We start from the raw sequence: 19893 nt of genomic DNA on the forward strand, positions 1-19893 counted from the left end.
ACTACTTCTGCAGGTTGGTGATGCTCACATTGCGTAATTTCGTAAACATGTTGCTTCAACAGATTTTTGTAACGCACGAAAAATGTTGTACAAATTTTTCGGAGTGCTCATTTATTTGAGTGGGAAATTCGTTTTTGTGAGCGAAATATGAGAGATGTTTTGACGTTGTTTATAAACTGAATGATTGCTTAATATTGTTTTATTTAATGGTTAGCTTTTTTTTGCGACAGTTATTATGGAGACATGTTGGAGGAATAAAGGAGAAAAGTTGTAAAGTATCCAGGGTACGTACGCTCACGAAACGCTCTCAAAACGATACGCTCGGCTCGTAGATATCTATCTCTATCGCTCTTGCGTATTGGCGCGACGGAGCCAGACTACCTTTCGCGCCGTTTCGTTTTCGTTTCGCGTTGCAGAAATGCCATTCAGCTACGGCACCAGGCTGTAGTTATTTATGTTATTTATTTCAAAACATATTTCAATGACATTAAAGATAAATCCAATGCCGTCATGTCCAGTCATGAAACTTAAATTTTTATACAGTAAATAAGAACATTAAAAAACACATCACAAGCAATAAAATTAAACGATTGCTTTGGGCGATGACGTAACAGCGTGGCTCCGTTGTTGTGTCCGTGCTGCGTCGTTTGCGCCGGTCTAGAAATTGGCAGGTTGCCCCAAATCCGCCGAAAAACCACACCTTTCGGCCAGAAGTCGCTCGCGATGGTGTCCTGCAGCGGCCGCGGCACGCGCACCACAAACGAACTGATAAATAACAGTTCCAAATAAGTTACAGTTGCAAGAACCTGTAGGGCATGTAGAAAATGTTTAGAATTTTTTATCAAATTGTACAGTGGCGTCGTCTATTTAACATTTCTTACGGTCATCAACAGCGTTGTCCATACCTCTACCTTCTATATTAATAAATTTTTGTAGTCTAAATAATTTAATTTAAACAAAGAACTGCCTATTCAAATACGACAAGACAAGATTTTCGGCTATATTCAAGCGTTGAAAAGAAAAACGTAAAAGCTAGACATTTTCTGAATATTAGAACTCTGGGACTTTTATTGCGGACTATCCCCGCTTTATTTCGAGCAGTTTTTAATAAAATGAAATGAAAATCTTCCCGAAGGGAGTCCAAAGGGATAATGGCTAGGGTAGGGTATTCCGTACAAAAAGCAACCATCTACACTTGACTTAAAAGTTACGTGTGTTTCGCCCGAGTAGGGTTGCCAGATCGAATGATTCCAAAGTATGACAGAAGGTTAAATTTTCGGGATTTTATGACTTTCGTCGGGAAATGCCTAATAAAATCGTTTAGTTTAGGTACTCGATGCATAAGTATGAGTAGGTAGACGTTGTATTTTCAAATACATTTTGATAATAGTTATAACAAACTTAGTTATTTAGTTAACCACGTGTAGGCACTGTTGCTGTTGCTTTCTATATTTTTTTTTTTACTTTTCGTGCCTCGCAGCAGCAACACCTGTTTTGACAAAGTGGATTTTCGGAATTTTTCTCAACTTCGGGATTGAGGAGGTTAATTCTAAAAAACGGGAGAATCCCGCAAAATTCTGACCATCTGGCAACCCTTACGTTACGAAACAAAAGTACGACGATGAAAAGGAATGGTTGCGAATAATTTTGAAGTAGATTTGAACCATCCATCAATGTCGACACGCTTACAATTTTAAGTTTTGTAATGTCGAATCGCCGAGTATAGGCACAGTATAATAAAGAGTACTATCGTACAGTATGGCCACTCCCGCTCCCCGCTGAAAGTGCCGCCCACCCCCTCTCGGTTACCTCACAGTTACCGCCTGTCAAAAACGCGAACAGTCGACCTGTCATATTTCACTCATACAAGCATAGTACTCGTTCACCTACACGAGCTTAGAATGTGTGCTAGGATCGCATCTCTTTCATATATTTGATCGCCAGTGTCCGAGGTGTGGTATAGGTAAACACCAGAATTGAATTGCGTTGTGATTTCATGATTTGACATTTTTCCTTATTTATATGCATACTAGCTTTTGCCCGCGGCTTCGTTCGCGTTAGAAAGAGACAAAAAATAGCCTATGTCACTCTCCATCCTTTCAACTATCTCCTCTTAAAAACTCACGTCAATTTGTCGCTCCGTTCTGCCGTGAAAGACGGACAAACAAACAGACACACACACTTTCCCATTTATATTATTAGTATGTATTTGGCCCGACGTTTCGAACGTCACATTATGTTCGTGGTAACAGGTAAATTTATGAGTGCAACACGTATTAGATTAAAACAATCAGAGTCAGATATAAATTTAAAATTTTGTTTTTCACAACGAACTTAATATTAAAAAAAAACATCTCAAATGAATAACGTAACAACACAATATATTAACTTTTTTTTCGCACGTCATTTAAAAGCATTTAACGCTTTATCACAAAAGCATAAAATCCGCTATTCTACGGATATCCGCAATTAAGTGGAGGTACAAACAAAGATAAGGCGATCAAAATTTCGTCGCAGCTCAGCCGAAAATCGCGGAGACACCTACTCGTACTGTTAAATATTCATAAAGCTGTGTGCACACGTGGCTGGGTTGCGTGCTTTTTGTGGGACAAGGCATGAAACGTTTGCCTTTCAGTGTTTTTTCAATGGGTATGTGCTGTGCGGATGGAGCAACGCACCAAAAGTTTAGGTATAGTTTTCGCGTTCAAAGCTACGTACAGACACACAAGTCACACAACTCTTTTTGAATGTATAGCGGTTACGGAACGGTAGTTCTGAAACGATATTTTTACCAATATTTTTGGTGCTGACTGTACCTACAACGCAAAGAGTTTAGTTTAGTTCATTGATCAACTAACTGCCAACATAGAGAAAAATACATATACCTTTACACCCTGTTTTTATTGAATTCCGTTAACTTTAAAAGAATGGTTCTCTAGAATAGAATTAATTTCTATAAGAAACTAGCGTCTTAACCTTAACTCTTGCGGTTATCGAATTATTAAAAAAATTAAAATTATTACTGAGCACGTGCCTGACAGCATTTACCAATTCCTAATGTTATTTGTTTTGACATTTGCCGTCAATTACTTGACGCTAACTTGAATACGTATTGTTCTTAAGGGTCTCTCACACTAATTGATTCATTTATTATGTATGAAAACGATTTTTTTTGCGAATTTAACTAAAAGTGTAGGTACCTGTATTACAGGTTCCTGATAACGAACCTAACGACATGTCGAATTTAACGGAAAACAAAAAAGAACACGATGTATAAAGTAAAGTTCGTACCAGTCTTTGCGGTGAGCGCCGAAGTGAAAATTGGAAGTTTCAAGTTTCAAGTGAAGTCTTTATCAGCATCAAGCCGCATTTTATGTATGAGAAATCGCTCGTTATCCATCATACATTATAAATGGGAAAGTGTGTGTCTGTTTGTTTGTCCGCCTTTCACGTCAAAACGAATCGACGTGCTTTTTTAGGGTTCCGTAGTCAACTAGGAACCCTTATAGTTTCGCCATGTCTGTCTGTCCGTCCGTCCGTCCGTCCGTCCGTCCGCGGATAATCTCAGTAACCGTTAGCACTAGAAAGCTGAAATTTGGTACTAATATGTACATCAATCACGCCAACAAAGTGCAAAAATAAAAAATGGAAAAAAATGTTTTATTAGGGTACCCCCCCTACATGTAAAGTGGGGGCTGATATTTTTTTAAATTCCAACCCCAACGTGTGATATATTGTTGGATAGGTATTGAAAAATGAATAAGGGTTTACTAAGATCGTTTTTTGATGATATTAATATTTTCGGAAATAATCGCTCCTAAAGGAAAAAAAAGTGCGTCCCCCCCCCTCTAACTTTTGAACCATATGTTTAAAAAATATGAAAAAAATCACAAAAGTAGAACTTTATAAAGACTTTCTAGGAAAATTGTTTTGAACTTGATGGGTTTAGTAGTTTTTGAGAAAAATACGAAAAACTACGGAACCCTACACTGAGCGTGGCCCGACACGCTCTTGGCCGGTTTTAAGTTAAGATAGTTGAAGGGATGGAGAGTGACATATTCAGCTACTTTTTGTCTTTCTAACGCGAGCGAAGCCGCGAACAAAAACTGAACCCGGACAGGACACTCCGCACCAGATGAAACGGGTCTGTTGTAACCCGCTGCCTCGTGTAACTCAGAGCCCAGGACGAGCCCTTGGCCCAGTTTCGTGTTTACCTGACGATCCAGGGTCCGCGCTGTGATTAAAGACTTAACCCGTTTGTAGCGGCACTTTACACGCTCCACGAAGTGGGAACATTGATGGATTTTTAGCCTATTCTGTTGAATAACTTATTCTGTCTATAAAACTCCCGTGAGACTCATACATATTAAAAAAAACTCGCTACTCTTGAGAAAGGTTCTCGAAATTGAACCGAAACATGTCGAACGCTATATCGACTTAATACGAGAGTAACCCGCTTAAAATATTTTTAAACTTATTCTGTGTTAATATTTTTTTGATGAATACTTTTGCATATCAAATTATGCAACAACATAACAAGCACTGGTGGCCTGGCAGTAAGAGCGTGCGACTTTCGATCCGGAGGTTGCGGGTTCGAACCCCGGCTCGTACCAATGAGTTTTTTGGAACTTATGTGCGAAATGTCATTTGATATTTACCAGTCGCTTTTCGGTGAAGGAAAACATCGTGAGGAAACCGGACTGAGTTCAATAAGGTCTAGTTACCCTTTGGGTTGGAAGGTCAGATGGCAGTCGCTTTCGTAAAACTAGTATAAATAAATATTGGGGACACCTTACACATATCAATTTAGCCCAAAACTAAGCAAAGCTTGTACTATGGGTGTTAAGCAACGATATACATACTTAAATAGATAAATACATACTTATATACATAGAAAACATCCATGACTCAGGAACAAATATCTGTGCTCATCACACAAATAAATCTTAGAATGTATTCTCCCGGTTATCACTTCTCTCATTAACTCTTCTATGTTCAGTGGGGTTTTTCCGTCAATATGGCGGAATGCCCATGTTATCCCTTTGCCCAAAATTTCTAGTCCCGTTTCGCTTAAAGACTTTCGGCCTATATCAATTCTTCCGTTCATGTCAAAAATCCTGGAAGCAGTGGTTCATAAACAATTATCTGCCCACATCTACTCCAACCAGCTACTGTCGCCTTTTCAATCTGGTTTTCGACCTGGCCACAGTACCTCGACAGCTTTGCTTAAGGTAGTTGAGGATGTAAGGCATGGTATGGAAAACTCCATGCTGACTGTATTAGTTTTAATAGATTTTTCAAACGCCTTTAATGCAGTTGATCATGATCTTCTACTTGCTTCTCTCAAACAATTGAATATCTCATCATCGGTGGCAGAGTGGTTCTCTTCCTACCTCAAAAACCGACGGCAGACGGTCCGCTCTGGTCAGTGTTTTTCTGACTGGCTGGAGCTGACCTCTGGTGTCCCACAGGGTGGTATATTGTCTCCTCTTCTGTTCTCCATTTTTATTAATTTAATTACACGTAGCCTTAGCTGTTCTTACCACCTGTATGCTGATGACTTGCAACTCTATACGCAAGCGAGTATTAATGATATCGGGTGTGCAATCTCCAAAATAAACGATAATCTTAACCGCATCTCTATTTGGTCCCGTGATTTCGGAATTGCCGTTAACCCCACTAAATGCCAAGCGATTGTTTTGGGAAGCCCCCGCTTGCTTGCGTCAACAGATCTGGCTCATATTTCACCGATCCTCTTCGAGAACACGTTGATCCCTCTGTCAACACAGGTTAAAAATCTCGGTCTCATTATTGACAGTGGTTTGACATGGGAGCCTCTCGTAACAGACATTAGTAAGAAGGTGACAAACATATTACGGGCGCTTTACCGACACAAAAATTTTTTACCGGTCAGCACTAAAACGCTTCTCGTACAGTCGCTGATACTGCCAATTATTGACTACGCTGATGTATGTTGCACCAACATTACACAAGCCTCGCTGTCCAAGCTTGATCGTCTCCTAAATAACTGTATAAGATTCGTTTTTAATCTTCGCAAATATGACCATGTCTCCGCTTTTCGCCGTAAACTTAATTGGCTCCTAATTCGTGAACGTAGGTCATTGCGAATCTTGTGTGCTCTTTATTCGATCCTATTTGACCCAGCTGCGCCCAATTATCTCAGGACCAACTTTCAGTTCGTAGCGGCTCGGCCGGGTTGTGAGCTGCGTCCTTCTCGTGCGCTGAAACTGGCTGTCCTCCCTCATCGCACTGGATTCTTGTCCAACTCGTTCAGCTGTCAGGCAATTCGTCTATGGAATGCCCTCCCTCTGCCTATCAGGCAAGCTCAGAGTAAACTCTCTTTTAAAAGCAAGTTGCGTAAGCACTTATTTGCAAACATTCGAAATTAAAGTCTACTTGATGTCTCGCACTAGGTACATTTATTTATTTATGTATGTGTATTTTATTTATATATTTGTATTATACTAATATATATGTAGGTTTATTTATTGTATTTGTGTATGTTTATTTTATAATAGTAGGTATCGACTTGTATTTAATCATTACAATCTCATACAGGCTCTATAATATTGTGCACCAAACTAACTATCTCTGTTTTGCCCAATGGTTGACTGGTAGAGAATGCCTTAAGGCGTTAAGTCCGCCATTTGTACTTTTTATTAATAATTTGTGCAATAAAGTTTAAATAAATAAATAAATAAATAAATAAATAAATGCCCTTACCGGGATTCGAACCCAGGACCGCGGCTTAGCAGGCGGGGTCGCTACCGAGTACCGACTGAGCCAGACCGGTCGCTAGGATTAACAAAATCCTTACATTTTATTTGGCGTCTAAATCAACTTCCAGCCACTAGTATCAAATAACCTAACCTAACCACAAAATTAAAATTTTGGAAAAACCCCCGACTGCGACATAGTGGACCGATTTTCATGAAACATGGCTAAGAACACTCCCGACTAACTCAGCTTTCAGACAAAAAAAACTCAACCTAAATCGGTTCATCCGTTCGGGAGCTACGATGCCACAGACAGACACACACACAGACAGACAGACAAACAGACACACAGACACACAGACAGACAGACAGACACGTCAAACTTATAACACCCCTTCGTTTTTGCGTCGGGGGTTAAAAAGGAAATTACACACAGACACAATGTAGTTGGCGAGCCAATGCGACAAATAAATCAGTCAGAGAACGGACGCGTTTCATTGTTCCACCATGAGTGTTTTATTGACAAACAATGTACATCCATGACATTGACGACCGGACCGGTCGGCGGTGATCTATCAAATGTTGGTATTGACCCTGCCTATAAAATAAATAAATAAATATTATAGGACATTTTATTACACAGATTGACTGCGTCCCACGGTAAGCTCAAGAAGGCTTGTGCTGTGGGTACTCAGACAACGATATAATATAATATACAAATACTTATATACATAGAAAACATCCATGACTCAGGAACAAATATCTGTGCTCATCACACAAAGAAATGCCCTTACCGGGCCTATGAAGCCGCTAGCTCGAATACTTGTAACTCCTATAAGGGCATTTTTATTTGTGTGACGAGAACAGTTATGAGTATTCTTTATCTAAAATTACGAATACATTCAAAAATTTACCCATTATTCCATTATTAAACCCTTAATTTGGCAGTGTATAACAGGACATACAACGTTTGATCGTCCGGTGGGGTGTTATAAGTTTGACGTGTCTGTCTGTATGTCTTTCTGTCTGTCTGTCTGTCCGTCCGTCTGTCTGTCTGTTTGTCTGTCTGTGTGTGTGTGTGTGTGTGTGTGTGTATGTGTGTGTGTGTCTGTTTGTGGTATCGTAGCTCCCGAAAGGATAAACCGATTTAGATTTAGTTTTTTCTTGTCTGAAAGCCGAGTTAATAGGGAGTTTTCTTAGCCAGCAGGCCTAGCACATGTTGGCCGCGGGAGTATGTCGCCGCGAGATAGACTACCTGTCCTTATGTCATTAATACAATTAGGGCCAGTTGCATCAACCACATTTAACAGACACATCATCGTCACGCAGTAGACGTCTATGGAACTTCCTATACAATAAAATTTAACGAACCCTTTAACGGAGACAGACGGTTTGGTGCAACCGGCCCTTAGACAAAGACGTGTCATTTATCTCGCGGCGACATACTCCCGCGGCCATCATGTGCTAGGCCTACAGGTTTCATGAAAGTCGGTCTACTATGTCGCGGTCGGGGGTTTTTACAAAACTTTAATTTTGTGGTTATAATGTTAGATGCTACCTTCAAAACATTACCTATACAGGAATTTTAAGATTCAGTCGATTTTGTATTATTTGTACATCGTCTTATTCATTATTTTATTATGCAAAATTGCTAAACGTTTTGAGCTTCAACTTGGTCTTATTAAGGCTTTAGACATAACTTTTCATAGCAATTGCATATGGTATTTTTTGCTTCCTAAACATTTCTCCGTGATACACCGCCACGCATAAACGATTAAATATGCCCCCACAAGGAGCATCAAAGCCCAGTCAAGCAGATAAATAACCCGGCCGTTAACTTTGCGAAGAATTCTTTTACCGGCCTAGCCGAAGGGACAATAGTTTACGCTACGCGGTGACCGAAACTCGGCTTTCGCGCCACTATAGAAGAGAGATAGAGAGATCTATTCGACGGTCAACCAAATCTTGACACTATATACTCACCACAAATAAAATTTTGGAAAACCCCCGACCGCGACATAGTAGACCGATTTTCATGAAACATGGCTAAGAACACTAACTCAGCTATCAGACAAAAAAAACTAAATCTAAATCGGTTCATCCGTTCTGGCGCTACGATGACACAGACAGACACACACATATACAGACAGCCAGACAGACGAACAGACGAACAGACAGACAGACAGACAAACAGACAGACAGACACGTCAAACTTATGACACCCCGTCGTTTTGCGTGGGGGTTAAAAAGGCGCAAAATTAAAAAAAAAATGAGAAGTATATCTTTATATTGTATTTTTTGTTTTTGTTTATGTTTACTAAATTTAATTATACTAATAGTTCAAGTCCAAAAGTCCTACTACTGTACATATGTTTGTCCAAAGATACTGGTGCATGATGTGATTACCTATAATTGGGCAAACATCTAACTTTAAATTAATGAAGGTTTAAAAATGTTTGAATGATGTACTGTCTGTTGGTGATCCTAAATAAATATAAAAAAAAAATATCTTCGCCCCTACATTTTCAATATATGTATTTTTAAGTGTTATGGCTCGTTGAGGATTCCGCCAATGTCAAGGTTTAGGGCCTATTTAGACGGTACGAAAACTCGCATACGAGTTTTATTACATTACGGTATTTGATGTGCAAAAGTGTATGTAACTGTTGAGGTTACATACAATTTTGCACAGCCATCAATGCCCGCAATGTAACTATAATCCCATGCGAGTTCGCACGCCGTCTAAATCAGGGCTGGCTAGGCACGCGTTTCATGAAGACAATTTGTCGTTGAGCCCTAAATTTTTTTTGCAGCCTTTTTTAGTGCCAATATTTGGTTGACCATCTAAAGCCACGATACTCTTACGAAGCGCAAACGACTGTTACGTTGGCTAGTTAGGTACTTTTGCCTTTTATTCTCATTATTGCGAGAACTCGATCGAGTTGAGATTTTGGAAGAGGTAGCGTAGTGTAGTGAACTTTCATGGCAAGAATTGAAATAGGAGTTAAACTCTTTGATTTGAGCCTTATGTAAAACATTTCTTTCGAAATACGTACAGTCATACACATACATAAACTTGTGCCTATATTCCCAAAAAGGGTACGTTGCTTCACCCCCTTTCCATCTGTTTATAGAAGTTATTATCGTATCGTATCGTTAAGGGATCATAGAATCATCTCTAATCGACCAGAAATCGCTCGTTAGTATACAGTGTGAGTCTTAAGACTCACACTGTATGAAGACGCTTACACGTCGAAAAGTCGAACGCATGTGTATCTACGCATGTTCATACCAACGAGCGATTTGTAACGTTATCTGAGAAAAGGGAACTTTTCGGTTACGATATACGACTTCGAGGGAGGGAACGTAAGCGCCATCGACAATGAGGTCCCTTTACCAGAGATACCTAACGTCTCATTTTTTGGTCGGCACAAACCAACTCAGCGATAATAGATTTGGGGAGCATTTTGTACTGGTCCGTTCCAAATATTGGTCTCGTTCGGCAAATGGAATGACTTTTTAGTCTTCAAACCCTACACACTCGACCCTAGGGACCCTTTTTAATGAACACTCGGCCTCAAAAGAGGATTATGGCGTTTTGAAAGTAAAAATGCGGATTTTAATGAGGAAACCTTCAATAAATAAAAGCGCTTTGTAGTAGGACATTTCGTAACAAATCAAGGAGAGTATTTTTTTATAACTGATGAAAGTGAACTTAAAAGTCCTCAAGCCTCAGGAGTGTAATGAATACACATTGAATCTCATAATTAATACGTATATTATACGATATCAAGTGCAGAGTCTCTTTGGAAAGTGAAGAGTCGTGAAATGTATGGGGTCCAGTACATTCCACGAAATTAGCGAAATACGAATTGGTTTTATCTTTTGTGTATCTCAAGTAGCAATATCCAGTCAAGTGAGATTTTAATTATTCCAAAAATCTAATCACAGAAGTTAAAAATGGTGGTGAAAATGGTAAATGATTTTTCACCACACGCATTATGGACGTCAAATAAAGCTACGCCACAACTCAGTCTCGAGAAGATTTCAGTCCCCCTCAGTTGAAGGCGGGTATCCACTATGGGACCGGCAAGAAACTCGGCGGGCCACTACTTTTTTATCCACAAGAGTGCAAAGTAATTTCATATAAATTTTAACTTGATGTCTTTGGCTGGCTAGTAGAATTTAGTTATAAATGACGATTTGGAATCATAAATATTGAATACATTGATGGAATTGCTCCAGTTTGATGTTTTACAGTTAGTATTTTGTTCATGTTGGTGTGGTGAAAATTTTGTGTTTCACTCGGTGTCAAAGTTTGTTTAAGCTTCGTGCCTTTGCAACCCTCGCAACGCTCAAGATTCCTCGTTTTGGAATCTTTCTCTTGCTCGGGTATCAATATCGGCACGTGCGGTTAAACAACGACTTTGCCCCCTTGTTACAAATAACTATTAATTTCATCTGTAATGATAATGTAAATTGTACATCGTAATTTGTCTCATAATAATACAAGTTACAAACAAGTATAACCTTCCAATAAATAAGGACCAAATTGGGCGATAAAATAAAGTAAGTTTAATGTTGGATAACCCCCCCGCGGCCGTCGTGCGCGACGACATTAATATCCGGAGGACAATTATCATGCGGGTACTAAACTGACACGGTTGAGCGATCACTGAAACTGTTAATAATATTATTATAAGATAACTAGATTTTTTTTTTTTTAATTATAATGCTCTTATCTTCCATCTAGTTTGCTTGAAAAAATCGTGTGAAAAATAGAACGGTATTTAACGACATAATTAGTTTAATGACGTAACGACTTAACTGTATTTTTTTTCATCATCGATAAATTTATCATTTAAAAAATTCTTCTACATGAAAAGAATATTCATGCCTTTATTATGATTTATGTAATTTACTATTTGACTTTAATGCTCTTTCATCTGGTTACTCTTCAAACTGATGAAAACGACATAGTTCAAAATTATTTAAACTAAAATTCAATATCGCACCGCAGAAACTAACCAATTTTTTTGTAAAACTAAACCACAATGGCCAGTATCTCCAATAAATTATGATCAGTTTATCTGTATATTCCTCCTAAACAATAAATTATTTAAAATTATATTCACGAAAGTAACTAGGTGAATATAATTTGTTTATAGGTAGGTATCTCATAGGTAAGCGTGCTCCACCGTAGACCGCATCATCATTTACCATCAGGTGTGATAGTGGTCAAACGTCTACCTATCCATAAAAAAACTGACCACCACAAAACTCAATGGCCAGTGTCTGCATAGTACCGTCCGTGAGTCCGTAGAGCCCTCAACACAAGAGGCACGGGGACTCGAGAGCTCGGGGAGTTTGCGTACTCAGCAAACGAGCGATAGACCAACAAATATGATCATTCGAGTATAAATTCTGAAAGACCTTGAGAAATCAAGGTTTAGAATGAGTTATGCAAAATGATTACACCTAATTTACAAACAGTGAATGAGGATACCTACGAAGTAGTATAATATAAAATCATAAATGTGAAATGAAAACTAAAGGTAGAAAGGCAGAAGCTGGTGAAAGTAGAAAATATTTCAGCAAATATCACTAGAACCTACTCATAGTGTTGTGTTCCAGCCGGTGAGTAAGGCTGCCAGAGCTCAATGAGGGGGCGGTTTGCTGGTGACGGAAGGACCTACGGAACTAATTTGTTCCGTCTATTGTCCTTTGAGTGGTCGGCAACCCGAACCCTCTTTGGAACTTGTACACTCCTTTTTACTGTGTACTTAACACAGCAAAAGGGAGTGTACACGTTCCTAATGGGTTGGCAACGCACATGTGACACTCCTTGAGTTGCAGGCATCCATAGGGTACAGTGACCGCTTTCCATCAGGCGGACCGTATGCTTGTGTGCCACCGACGTAGTATAAAAAAAAAGATCACACTGTATTCGAGAAGACGCAAGGTAACGACGAATTTTTTCTCACGATTTTCTTATTTACCGGTCGATGTGTGTAAGTATACCTACTCGTATTATGTTTATCTTTAACGGGGCTTAAATGAAACTTCGTTTGGTTCAGCTGCATTTTCACAATTATTGTAATTTCATAGAGAGATTCGTTTTTAATTTCCCGAAAAATAAGGTTAGTTTTTTTGGGAAATACATACATCTAACACTGACTCCAAACAACCATCATAAATTCATCAAACGTGAAAACATGTTGCAAAAATACGAGTGTATCCTAACTGGCAGTTTATTTACTAGCCAGATAAAAGATAAAAATAACACGACCCCCGTTTTGCGACAAAATTTCCGAGTAATAACGCGGGTCGCGTAATCGTCGTAAAAACGGGACTTAAATTATATTCCCGTCAAAATCCGGCCCAAAAATATTAAATACGAAACCGGCATTATAATCTTTTTACGCGTTAACAAAGTGAAACACTTTTAACCCAAAACATTCATCTAAACACATTCATTCCCTTAAACAAATTAACTTGGGCTAAAAAAAATCACGCTCAGCGAGAAAAATTCGCGGCGACGCGTACTAACGACGTAACTAAATGAACAAATGAGTGAATGGGAATGAGTGAGCGAATGAACAAATAGGCCGCAAACGAACGGTTAATGTCGAACGACAGTGAATGATTCGAGGGCGTTAATCACGAGAGAAGGGTTGACGTGGTTTGAAAAAGGAATCGACCGAATGGAATTCGATTTCCGACTATTGATGTTATGGGCTGTTTGCTGTTGTTTCGGCGGTTCGTGTTTTTGCAAACCAATACTGACACAGATAAATTAGTGTTTCTGTGTTGTGTAATTGCTACAACTTGGCAAAAAAGAGTAGAAATGGAACAAATTTTTATCATAGCAACACTTAAGTAATTCTCATACAAAAGTGTCAAACCAGTTGCCACATGCAAAGCGGTTTGTATATGGACGTTGGTGCCCATATTATATATTTTTTTTTAATTTTTTTTAGCCACCAAGTGGATGCCGACGAAGAAGCGAGGGCCGGGCAGGCCCAGGCAAAGATGGCGAAACGATCTTGACGCCTTTCTGAAGAACTGTCCGGAGGAAACAGAGAACAGGGAGTCATGGAGAGCCAGGGGAGAGGCCTTTGCCCAGCAGTGGGACACTCATATAGGCTAACAAAAAAAAAAAAAAATTTTATTCAGAAAACCAACAGCTTAAGATCTAAGACTAAGTTACCAAAAATGTGTATCTGAAAAGCCAATTACAGGTTTCCACAAATAGGAATTTTGTACACTTTTTTGCCAGGCTGTAGGTTGAATACTTCCAAAGGTTGCGTAAATTAATTAATCATTCACAATTCATAATAATTTATTGATATTTTTTTGAAATTGCATGTCCATGTATAAGTACTACTACCAGTAACAGTGCGTGTTGACATTTATTTTAGGTAGGTATTACAATATTTTAAACCATGGGTTTCACATAATAAATTATGTAATCAACTTATGTTTGGGCTTGTAATTTACGTAAGTACGGAAATTAACATGTAAGTCTTAATCTATGTATAATGTACATTATGAGCCAGATTATACTATGATACGTATATTTCTGATTAATTTTATAAGTGCAAATTTTGTGACTTTTCGAAAATTTCTTAATAAAGTTTAAAGTAACTAATTTAAGATTTTCTTTTTTTACAGGTAAGTTGCAGAAAACTTCATATCTTTATTTCAAGGTATTGTATTATGCACTTAGATAGGTACTATTTGTTCTTCAAGAGAATGCTGAAAGTTTGCCATTGAATTTGATAATCCCCAAGCCAGGTAACTGTGAAATGGTTCAAGTTTCCCAGTAGAATGGGGCATTGGCACCGCTATGGTATAAAATTAAAGTTTACTTTTGCATATCACATTACGCTCAGCAAAATTGTTCATAAGATGCAGTCATTGAGAGTCTTGGTCTAATAAATATAAGGTTGCTTCTCATCTCCTGAAATGAAATGGGTGAACTGAAGCTAATATCATGCTAGTTCTTGGATTGGAATGCTTGCAACTTTTCCTAGACTCAGTTCAAGGGGCGGCTAACTTTTTAAAATTATTCGCTGCCAGTTCGAAATTTGAAAACTCCGGGCGGTTTAACCGAACGCTTTTTGTTTTTAAAGGGTTTTAAGGGATATTCGGTTTTGTTTATCGCCAGTAGTTTTAGAAAAAGGTTTTTGAAGAGTGACCACGTCACAATCGTTCGTGATCATAATATTTATATGTATGGGTGTAGCAATTAGGTGTTCTGTAATGACAGATCCTCAGGACTAAAACTTCTCTAAGTATTAAAAAAATAGATATAATTATAACAGATCTGCTTCACATGTATCAGCTAGGCCAATTATTTTAGTTTATAATACTATTAACAATCAGAAACGAGTTAGATTTGAACAAGATTATTTATTGATAATTTAGGAGTTTTACAAACAAACAACAAATCATATTTCTAATATTAAAAAAACAAGGTAAGCTAAGATAATAATTAACAACAAAAAGTAAACAGAACACGCTATCCTACGTCTACCTTGCACGACAGTTGTCAGTCAAGAGGGAGCAGGTTTCCTCCCACCACCCTTTTATACTGTCAACTGTCATACCCCTACTACAACTTAAATTTAAGACTCCTAACACGGCCTCTCCTGATACCCTGACGTCCCCGTCGGGTTAAAACACTCAGTCGTGTATTTCAATTATAGTGTCGCTTCGTGGAGATTCCACTTCCGGGTTATGCGGTTCAGTGGAAGGCCCTGGCACTGGCTCGTCTGCTGATACAGTTTCAGGTTGAAGCTGATCTGGCCGCATTAGCTCTGCGTCATCATACTCTGAGTTAACATCTCCTTAAACAAAACATACAAGTAAATTATAAATTTAATGTAAAGTGCTAGCCACATTACTAGCACCATACGGTTTTAGTGTGATTAGTTGAGTTAGTTAATCATAAATCTAAATCATATTTGAATGTTCGTATCCCAAAGTAAAACCAAAAGTAGTCGCGTTATTTGGACTACTTACTAATTGTAACTATTAAACAAAATAGAACACATACTGGGAGCTACGTACATTAAAATATGTGAAAATAACTAACGAAGCATGCGTAATAAAAACACCGTGTGAGCACATTGTACGGTGACTGATCGGTTTGCAAAGCCGATCAGATTTAGAGGTCACGGGTATACATAATAGCGTACCACTACGACAGACGGAGGTCATGGGTAAACCTATCGGTGTACCACATAGACAGACAGAGGTCATGGGTAAGCCTATCGGTGTACCACATAGACAGACAGAGGTCGAGTGTGCATTGCACAACGTCGACAGAAAGGAATCCACAACAGATACACTGTTTCCTGGATTCGATAGCGTGAAGACTCACCCTCAAAAAAACCAGAACATGATTCGGGAGTCCATTCACCCATCCAAGGAACCATGTATTGAGCAGCAGCATAGGTTGTTTTCCCGTACGAAGCAGCTAAAAGTTTCAACTCGTAGCGATCGTGAGGAAGTACTCGCACCACTCGATATGGACCACGCATTCCGTGGTCAAGTTTTCCTTTAGATTGGGCGTACTTTATCACAAAAACAACATCACCTTGGATTTCTACTAGCTTTAGGATCAGGGGAATTGATTTTATTAGGATTCTGCTCGGCGGATCCTGACTCAGAAGGTTTTGACTGTTTAGGGCACGACGCTTGCCTATGACCAAACTCACCGCAATTGTAACATTTTGGTCCTTGTGACGCACTCTTAAATCCATGGGCTTTCACAATACCATCACGTTTAAAAGTACCTTGGCGACCGGCGCGGTTATTAGACGTTGACGGTTTTATAAAAGCAGATAAATAGTTTACTAAATCGGCAGGTTTTAAGTTTGCGTTTGTTGCGGCTGCTTTTATTTGAGGGTCATTAATACCACGCAAAACAATTTCCGTAATCAAATCATCACTGAGGCCCTTTACTATACGCAACCGCAACAGCGTCCGGCGTGCATATTCGGCATAGGTACGAAATTTATCAGAGTTACTGGACATGACCTCAAACAATATACCGGCTGAATCGATTTTTTTAACACACAAAGATTTAAAATCGTTTTTAAAATTGGTCCATGTTCGGTCGTTAGAAACCCACTCGTTAAGCCATGATTTAGCATCACCCTTTAAACAGTTCCCTATACGCGAGAGACATTCACGATCATTCCATTTGTTTACAAGTTTAGCCCGATCAACCTCACTAAACCAAGAGTCCACATCGTGGATACTGGGATCAAAATTCGAAACATAATACCGGTCTACGCTTACTGACTTTAATGATTGAATTGCTTCTACTATTTGGTTTGTAACTGGTTCACTCAAGGGTTCTGTAGACACTGACACTTCCTTATGCGCACGCTTTTCTAACGCGTCCAATCGTGACATCAAAGAATTCAATGACTCATTATTTGTTTTCGTTGGTGTCACGGGGGGCGTGTACGCCGATCGACATCTCTCACCACTGTTGGCTTTTTTTGTACACGAGTAAGACGCACGTGACAGTGAGCGTTCATCACGAGAACGGTGGCTTCGCGAACTCGACCGATGGTGACGCAAACGTTTAGCATACGGCAAAGGAGTACGTGAGATACTACGCGAACGCCGATTATTAGAACATCTATCTCGAGATTCTCGAGAACGTCGTTTCCGTGAGCGCTGATTACGCGGCGAGTCACTACGCGAATGATTACGCGAACACCGGCCCCTTGAACGCCTATCCCTAGAACGTCGGTTTCGCGAGCGATGGCGAGGCGAGTAACTACGTGAATGACTACGCGAGTGTCGGGTATGTGATGAACGATCACGCGAATAACTACCAGAGTCTTCAATCGAAGCCTGTCGTCCACGAGAATGTTGATTGCGCATACGTCGATCGCGCGATTCAGGTGAGCGTCTATTACGCGAACGTGAGCGATTGGTACCACCCATCGTCCACAACTTTAAAAATCAACAAAATTAAAAACAAATACCAATGAAGTTTAAGAAAATAAACAAATACCAAAAGAGTAATAAACGAAAAGCCAATGAAATGTAAAATATTTCTTAAAAGCAACGTAAACAAAGGTGGGTAGGAAGCTAAATTTAGTAAAATTTTAACGGAATCAAAATAAACGGTATTAAAAGCAAAAAAAAAAAATAATATGATGTGGGAATGGTCTCTTTATCCCGGCTTCTGATATTAACAATCAGAAACGAGTTAGATTTGAACAAGATTATTTATTGATAATTTAGGAGTTTTACAAACAAACAACAAATCATATTTCTAATATTAAAAAAACAAGGTAAGCTAAGATAATAATTAACAACAAAAAGTAAACAGAACACGCTATCCTACGTCTACCTTGCACGACAGTTGTCAGTCAAGAGGGAGCAGGTTTCCTCCCACCACCCTTTTATACTGTCAACTGTCATACCCCTACTACAACTTAAATTTAAGACTCCTAACAATACCTATTTAACTTTGTAAGGCTTACAATACAAAATTTAATTTGACCCTTGAAGTATAATGCTACTTAAATAATTATTTATGACAGATTCAGATAAGAATAAAAGAGAGTGTTTGTGATGTTATGTAGCTTTTTATCAGCTCTGGGAGATCGTCAATAACGTTTACCCAGCCAACCAAGTAACGAGAAATATTAGGCTGTAAAATCTGGAGGTCATTGCTTTGGGCCCCACGTTGGGCGCCAATGTCGTAACATTGGCGCCCAACGTGGTATTCTCGTGGTATTTTGCTAACATACCCGATAGTCTTATTAGAACAACGCAATAATCTTATATAATGATGTATTAGTAATTGCTAACAATGTTATTTCCTTAATTTTAATTTATTTATAATGGACTCCAAATTATAAACAAATAGGTCTTCTTAATAACTGCTTTTGTGCCCTATTTAATAAACTATAAACAAACTAGCAACACAAAGAGTAACAAATCGTTCTCACCCAGTTTACACTCAAACAGTTTAGCTGCAGAGTTCGCAGGCTTGCAACAGTTTCGTGAATTGCAAATTCGAAGTTCTGGACTGCATTTTGGGCGTCCGTCTATGTAGGTCACGGCGATTAAGCAAAAACGACTGGAAGACGAACAAATTGACGAAGAAAGGAATACTTACAACTACACTGTAATACTCTCACCAATGTTTAACACAGAGAATGTACAGTGAGCTCATAAGTATTAGCAATGTGAGTAATGACAGTTACGAAGTTAACGCAATACATTGAATGTGCGGATTTCGGATTTAATTTAATTAATTATGCTTTGCTTATTATTAATGTTTTTAATAAATGTCCATGCGGTGGTTGCATACTGCATACCTTATCCTATTAAAAGTACAAAGTTTTAGAGCTATCTAGCTTATTTCAAATGAGATAACTAACTTTGTATGAAGAACCCAGTTTTTTGCGGACCCTTAAAATAAACTCGTCCCCTGTAGCAAATTTTAAGTTATCCACAAAAGTTACCATAGTTTCCTTTTAAGACACCTTGATAAAATCTTAACTTGAATCTTCACCAACTTTGTTCAGACTCAATTAAACGGACTGCAGTTGCTTAGTTAAATTAAGCACCTCAATTAAAAAGTTTGAGCGGCTATTTTAAAATCCCTTTTTAGGGTTCCGTACCTCAAAAAAGAAAAACGGGACCCTTATAGGATCACTCGTGTGTCTGTCTGTCCGTCTGTCACAGCCAATTTTTCCGAAATTACCAAACCGATTAACTTATGTAAACATATGTAAACCTGTGACCCAAAGACGGACATGTAATTTAAATTAAGAAAATTCAATTATAGGGGCCGCTTTTGGGGGGTAAAAGTGAAAATTAAAGATCAAAGTTTCTAGAACTATATTGTGTTACATATCAAGTGAAAGAGCTTTTTATAAGTAATTCAAAAATATTTTTTTTTATAATTTTTTGTAAAGTTATTTTCAAGTAATTTAAGAAACTAGGCAAAAAATGACCATTCCCCCCTTATCTCCGAAAATACTACGCGTAAAATTTTCTAAAAAATACACGAGATAGTTTTCAATCTATAAATTACAGGAAAACTTATTAAAAATCTACAGTAAAGCGTAAGTCGGACTTAAAAGAAAAAACTCAAATTACGAATTTCACT

At 38.5% G+C, this 19893-nt stretch overlaps 2 protein-coding genes across 2 annotated transcripts in view; one reads left to right on the forward strand and one right to left on the reverse strand.

The window, feature by feature from the left end:
* LOC125233077 overlaps window positions 1–19893 on the forward strand; it is a 182716-nt gene that overhangs the window by 74150 nt on the left and 88673 nt on the right. The window lies entirely within an intron of this gene.
* On the reverse strand, window positions 15128–17028 carry LOC125233080. The gene is made up of 2 exons (XM_048138939.1): window positions 16126–17028; window positions 15128–15589 (listed from the first exon to the last, which is right to left on the reverse strand). Exons 1-2 carry the CDS (start codon window positions 16505–16507, stop codon window positions 15426–15428), a joined length of 546 nt encoding a protein of 181 aa, XP_047994896.1. The 5' UTR covers window positions 16508–17028; the 3' UTR covers window positions 15128–15425.

The sequence above is a fragment of the Leguminivora glycinivorella genome, chromosome 14 (genome assembly GCF_023078275.1).
Source record: "Leguminivora glycinivorella isolate SPB_JAAS2020 chromosome 14, LegGlyc_1.1, whole genome shotgun sequence".
In the NCBI taxonomy this organism is placed as follows: Eukaryota; Metazoa; Arthropoda; class Insecta; order Lepidoptera; family Tortricidae; genus Leguminivora; species Leguminivora glycinivorella.